Source organism: Bison bison, unplaced genomic scaffold (assembly GCF_000754665.1).
Source record: "Bison bison bison isolate TAMUID 2011002044 unplaced genomic scaffold, Bison_UMD1.0 scf7180017854880, whole genome shotgun sequence".
Taxonomy (NCBI): domain Eukaryota; kingdom Metazoa; phylum Chordata; class Mammalia; order Artiodactyla; family Bovidae; genus Bison; species Bison bison.
Genome location: NW_011485453.1, coordinates 116,494 through 121,748, shown reverse-complemented (window position 1 = coordinate 121,748; position 5,255 = coordinate 116,494). Strand labels below are relative to the sequence as shown.

General features: G+C 57.8%; 1 protein-coding gene across 1 annotated transcript in view; it reads left to right on the top strand.

Moving 5' to 3' along the window:
* The window catches only part of NPRL3 (nitrogen permease regulator-like 3 (S. cerevisiae)), a 17,957-nt gene that overhangs the window by 11,902 nt on the left and 800 nt on the right, over nt 1–5,255 (top strand). Inside the window, exons 5-7 of the mRNA XM_010857407.1 lie at nt 3,076–3,182; nt 3,575–3,704; nt 5,240–5,252. Of these exons, the coding sequence (XP_010855709.1) occupies nt 3,076–3,182; nt 3,575–3,704; nt 5,240–5,252 (250 nt within the window). The remainder of the gene's footprint in view (nt 1–3,075; nt 3,183–3,574; nt 3,705–5,239; nt 5,253–5,255) is intronic.

Genomic DNA, 5,255 nt, shown 5'->3' with positions numbered 1-5,255 from the left:
AGATCTGGTGGAATAGTAGGCAGGGCTGAGGGTGAGGAAAAGCACAGGAAGAAGGTGGAGGCTGGGTCAGGGGGGCCTCAAGCGACGGCCTGAGGGGGACCCCGGGTCTGGAGTGGGGCAGCACCTGGCCACCAGGGGGCAGCGGAGCCCTGGGCCAGGGGCCACAGCTGCGGAGGCCGGGACAGCTTTCTCAGGCCCTGTGAGGCACCTCCAGGGGGCCTGCGGTCTTTGCTCCTCAGCATATTCGCCGTTGTTGTTGTTCAGTCACTAAGTTCATGACCAACTCTTTGCGCCCCCCGGGACGGCAACACGCCTCTGCCCTCCACTCTCTCCCGGAGTTTGCTCAAATTCGTGGCCATCAAGTCAATGATGCCATCCAACCATCTCATCCTCTGTCATCCCTTTCTCCTTTTGCCTTCAATTTTTCCCAGCATCAGTGTCTTTTCCAACGAGTTGGCTCTTCGCATTAGGTGGCCAAAGTATTGGAGCTTCAACATCAGTCCTTCCAATGAACATTCAGGGTTGATTTCCTTTAGGATTGACTGGTTTGATCTCCTTGCAGTCCAAGGGACTCTCAGGAGTCTTCTCCAGCACCACAGTTCGAAAGCATCAGTTCTTTGGTGCTCAGCCTTTATGGCCCAATTCTCACATCTGCATATGACTACTGGAAAAACCGTAACTTTGACTATATGGACCTTTGTTGGCAAAGTGATGCTTTTTAATACGCTGTCTAGGTTTGTCATAGTTTTCCTTTCAAGGAGCAAATGTCTTTTAATTTATGGCTGCAGTCATCATCCAGAGTGATTTTCTAGCTTGGGAAAATAAAATCTGTACTTTCTCCACATTTTCCCCATCTGTTTGCTATGACGTGATAGGACTGGATGCCATGATCTTAGTTTTTTTAATATTGAGTTTTAAGCCAGCTTTTTCCATTTTCCTCTTTGACCCTCATCAAGAGGCTCTTTATTTCCTCTTGGCTTTCTGCCATTAGGGTGGTATTATCTGCATATCTCAGGTTATTGATTTTTCTCCCATAATCTTGATTCCAACTTGTCCTTCATCTAGCCTGGCATTTCGCATGATGTACTCTAGACATAAATAAATAAGCAGGGTGACAATATACAGCCTTGACCTACTCCTTTCCCAATTTTGAACCAGTCCCTTGTTCCATGTCTGACTCTAACTGTTGCTTCTTGACCTACATACAGGTTTCTCAGGAGATAGTAAGGTGGTCTGGTATTCCCACATCTTTCAGAATCTCCCATGGAGATGGGCACGTTAGCACAGTAGGGGAGCTTGTTCACCAGGCCCGACTCTCAGGCCATTTTCCCCCAAAGCAGCCCTTTGGGATTCTGTTGTCTAGAATCCTCCCCCCATCTTTACCCCATGACCCTTGTCCACCCCACGTGCGAGTGTTTATTGACCTGTGCCTGGCGTCTCACGTGGGGTCCTGGACTGCCTTGCTAGCACCCACGAGACACAGACCTCACAGGCGCTGGCTGAGGTGTGTGCACCACTGCGCGGCGTCCTGACCAGTGCTGCTGAGGCCAGGGGCCCGTGCGTGTGCGGCTCTGACGGGCCCTCTCTGCCCCCGCGGCTGCCCGACAGGGGCCTGTGTGGACACGCCTCCCCCTGGCCGCAGTTGCCCTGCACAGAGCTCTGATGATGTCGCCTCTGTTTCTCCCTGGCCGTGGCCTTGCCATGGGGCCCCTTGCTGCCCCTTGCCGTCTGCTTCCTCGCCCCTCTACACTGAACCCGGTGTGGATCGGGGTTTGCTGCTGGTGTGGTCATGCAGGGCCTGGCCCCACGGGTGGACTGTGCCGGCCGCTGGCACTGCTGCTTCCTTCAGCAGGTGGCCCAGCAGAGGCCCCGTGGGGGAGGCTGGCGAGCCCAGCCGGAGCCCCTGCACGGATATCAGGGAATGTCTGTCTCAGGTGTGAATGTCATCAGGTGATTTGAAGGTTTTTGTCTAATGAAACTAATATATTCTTTCTTATAAAAGTTCAAATATCACACAAATTATAGACACAGAGTAAGTGCCCACAATCCCATATCGCAGCAGTAACCACAGTAGATTCCTCCAACTCTTTTATATAAATGTTAATATATAATCTTTGAATAACAAAATTAGGATTATACTTACGTTACTTGTAATGAATGAACAGTGCCCTCGTAGACCTCCGCGTCCTAATGTGAGTGGGACCTTCCTTATGTGGGACTTTGCAGATGGAATTAACACTCTTGATATGAGGCGATAATCCTGGATGATCTGGGTGGGCCCTTGTGAGAGGGAGGCAGGTGGAGAGGCTTTGACTACAGAAGAGGAGGCGGGAGGTGACCTGCAGAAGAGGTGACTGGAGGCCAAGGTGGGAGGCGTGGTCTCACCTCACGCCAGGAACAGCAGCTTGTATCTTAGAGGCAAAGATCAGTGTCCCTGCCAACAGCCCAGTGCTCCCAATTTCAGACTTCTAGCCTGGAGCAGGCGCTCTGGCTGCAGGGAGAGGGGATGTGGACCCGCTGGGTGAGGTTGGTGGCAGAGACGGAGGGAAGTGAGCCTGTTTCCTTTAGAGCCATTGTCACTGGGACTTGGGGTGAGAGAGAGGGTCAGCAGTGGGACTGAAACGTCCTTTGTGTTTCAGCTGGGGCCACTGGAGGCCCTGTTTGCTGAGACGAGGAGGGGGTGTTTTGGTGCTGTGCCCGCAGGCACTTGGCTGTGGTGGTCGGGGTGAGCACTGCCCAGTGCCGTGGTCTCACCCTGGCCCTCCCTCCTGGCGCTGTGGTCTGTCTGTGGGCCATCCTGATGTCTTGAGAGCCCAGGGTAGCAAGACAGAGGGAGGTTCTCCAGGGACGAGTGAGGGGTTGGGGTGGGTGCAGCGACCCCTCATCCACTGTCCTGGTGCTCGGTGCCGGTGGGCTAGGGGCTGGCCTCTGCCAGGATGAGCAGCCAAGACCCTTGCGCAGCTGAGTCGACCTCGTCCTGGTTGCCCAGGCGTCCGTGCCGGGGCCAGCCGGGACAGCTGAGGACCAGTGGCAGAAGGCTCAGCCTCCCAGTAGTCCCCTGTCCCCTGCCTGCAGGTTTTCCAGCTTGCGGCCCACCTGGTGTACTGGGGCAAGGCCATCATCATCTACCCGCTGTGTGAAAACAACGTCTACATGCTGTCTCCCAACGCCAGCGTGTGTCTGTGAGTCCCTCTGGCTGACAGGGTCCCAGGTGGTGCTCCCAGCTCAGCCAGGCCCATGTCCCAGTTCTGGCCTGGTCCTGCCCCTCCAGCGCCACCCAGGCCTGTGCTGCTCTGCACTTGCAGCCTCTGGGAAAGGTCTGCACCTGCCCACACCTGCTGGCCAGTGGGCCCTGCGCAGGGTGCCTGCTGGGAGGTCAGGAGCCTTGGTCCTGACACAGAGGCTCACAGGGGCTGCCGCGTGGGGAAGGCGTCTGGGCTCTGTCCTCACTGCACCCTCCCGGACCCTCACCACACTGCATCCCCTCCTGCCCAGCGCGGGCTCGAGGCAAGGACACAGATGCCTGACTGAGGGGAGACCTCTCGAGCTCAGGGATCCTCACCCCCATCCCCAGGTATTCCCCGCTCGCCGAGCAGTTCTCACGCCAGTTTCCATCTCACGACCTGCCATCTGTCCTTGCCAAGTTCTCCTTGCCTGTCTCCTTGTCAGAATTCAGGAACCCCCTGGCCCCCCCTGTTCAGGAGGTGAGTCTTGGGAGCTGGGGGAGCCCAGGGACCAGCCACCTGGCTTCAGTCCCCAATTGATCCCAGGCCTGCAGTGTTGCTGCGCCCAAAGCCTGGGTTGGGGGCAGTGCTTGCTGTGTAGGTGATACCTGCCCTGCCAGAGGCTGGCTGCCTGCCGACACCTGGGCAGTGCCAGTCCCTCCACACACGGAGCCCTGTCTGCCCGTGGCAGGCAGTTCTCAGGGTTAGGGCGGAGCTAAGAGGTCAACTGGCAGGAGATTGTGACCACTCCTGGGACAAGAGAGCCACCCGCTGCCCCTTCTGGACCTGGGGGTCCTAGAATCGGGAACACAGAGGGTTTTGTTTCACTGAGCCTGGGCCCTGCCCCGACTCCCTCTCCTGCCTGCCAGGGTCCCGGTGGCCACGGGGTCTGTGGGTATAAGTCTGAGCTCACAGACACCCAGAATTTTCACATTTGGGGCCTGCACAGGACAGGCCTGGGTCTGGGTCAGAGTCAGGGTGGCGAGGGGCTGGCAGGAGTGTGGGCGTGGCGTGGTGGCCACCAGGGAGGGGCGAGGCATGGGGAACGAGCTGGCGAGTTGTGTGTTTACAGAAGGACTGATTGACCTGGGTCCCAGAGCCAGGCCTTGCCCCTCCCCCACCCCAGCCTGAGCCCTGGGCCCCGGGGGGAGATGGGCTGGTGTTCTCAAGACTTGTCTTCAAAGTGAAGTGTTTGCTCTAACAAGTGCTGGGGTTGGTAGGCAAAGCCAGTCCTTAAAAGCAGCCCTTTCCTCCTCAAGTTGTGAACGCAGAGGAGGGACCGTGTCAGTCACCATCTGGTCCTCCCAGGGGTGGGGTGTGGTCTGCTCCAACCCCAAGCTGGAGGTTGTCTCTTGGTTCCTTCACTTAGACGCCGAGCGTGACTGTTGGAAATGCCGCTGTTCGCGGCACCTTTGGTTTCCTGGAACAGTGCCAGGTTGTGCCAGCTGAACAGAAGACACACTGTGTGTGCCCTCCCCCTCCCCAGTGCAGACTTCCCAGTGGTCTGGACGGCCGGTGGCTCTTCTTGGCCTGAGGGGAGCTGGTTCTGATTCTGCTGGGTCCTGGGTGAAGCCGCCTGCCTCCCTAACTCCTGTTTCAGGCCCCGAATGTGTGCAGGTGCTGACGAGGTCTCCTGAAGTATTTTACAGTCCTCTTCCATTTTCCTTGCTGTGACTGGGTCATACATGCTCACGGTACACGCGTGTGTCCATGCCTGTCCGCCCTCCCAGCAGGGAACCCCAGTGACAGGAAGGTGGCATGTGGGTCTGGGGACGTGGATGCCCCCACACAGGGGTCGACCCAGGGGGGAGGACTTTCTGCTCTTAGGGTGCTGGCCATGGGTGGGGTCCCCACAGAGCCCACGGGCCGGGAGAGGCGGCACAGCAGGGCCGCCACGTCACAGGTCCTGTCAGCTCTGGGCAGAAAGGCGTGTGGGCAGCTGGGCACGTGGCGGAGTGAGGGCCGCTGTGGCCCCGCCGGGTGTCCCCTCTGACCTCCGGTGCCCCTGCCTGCAGACGCAGCTCATCCAGA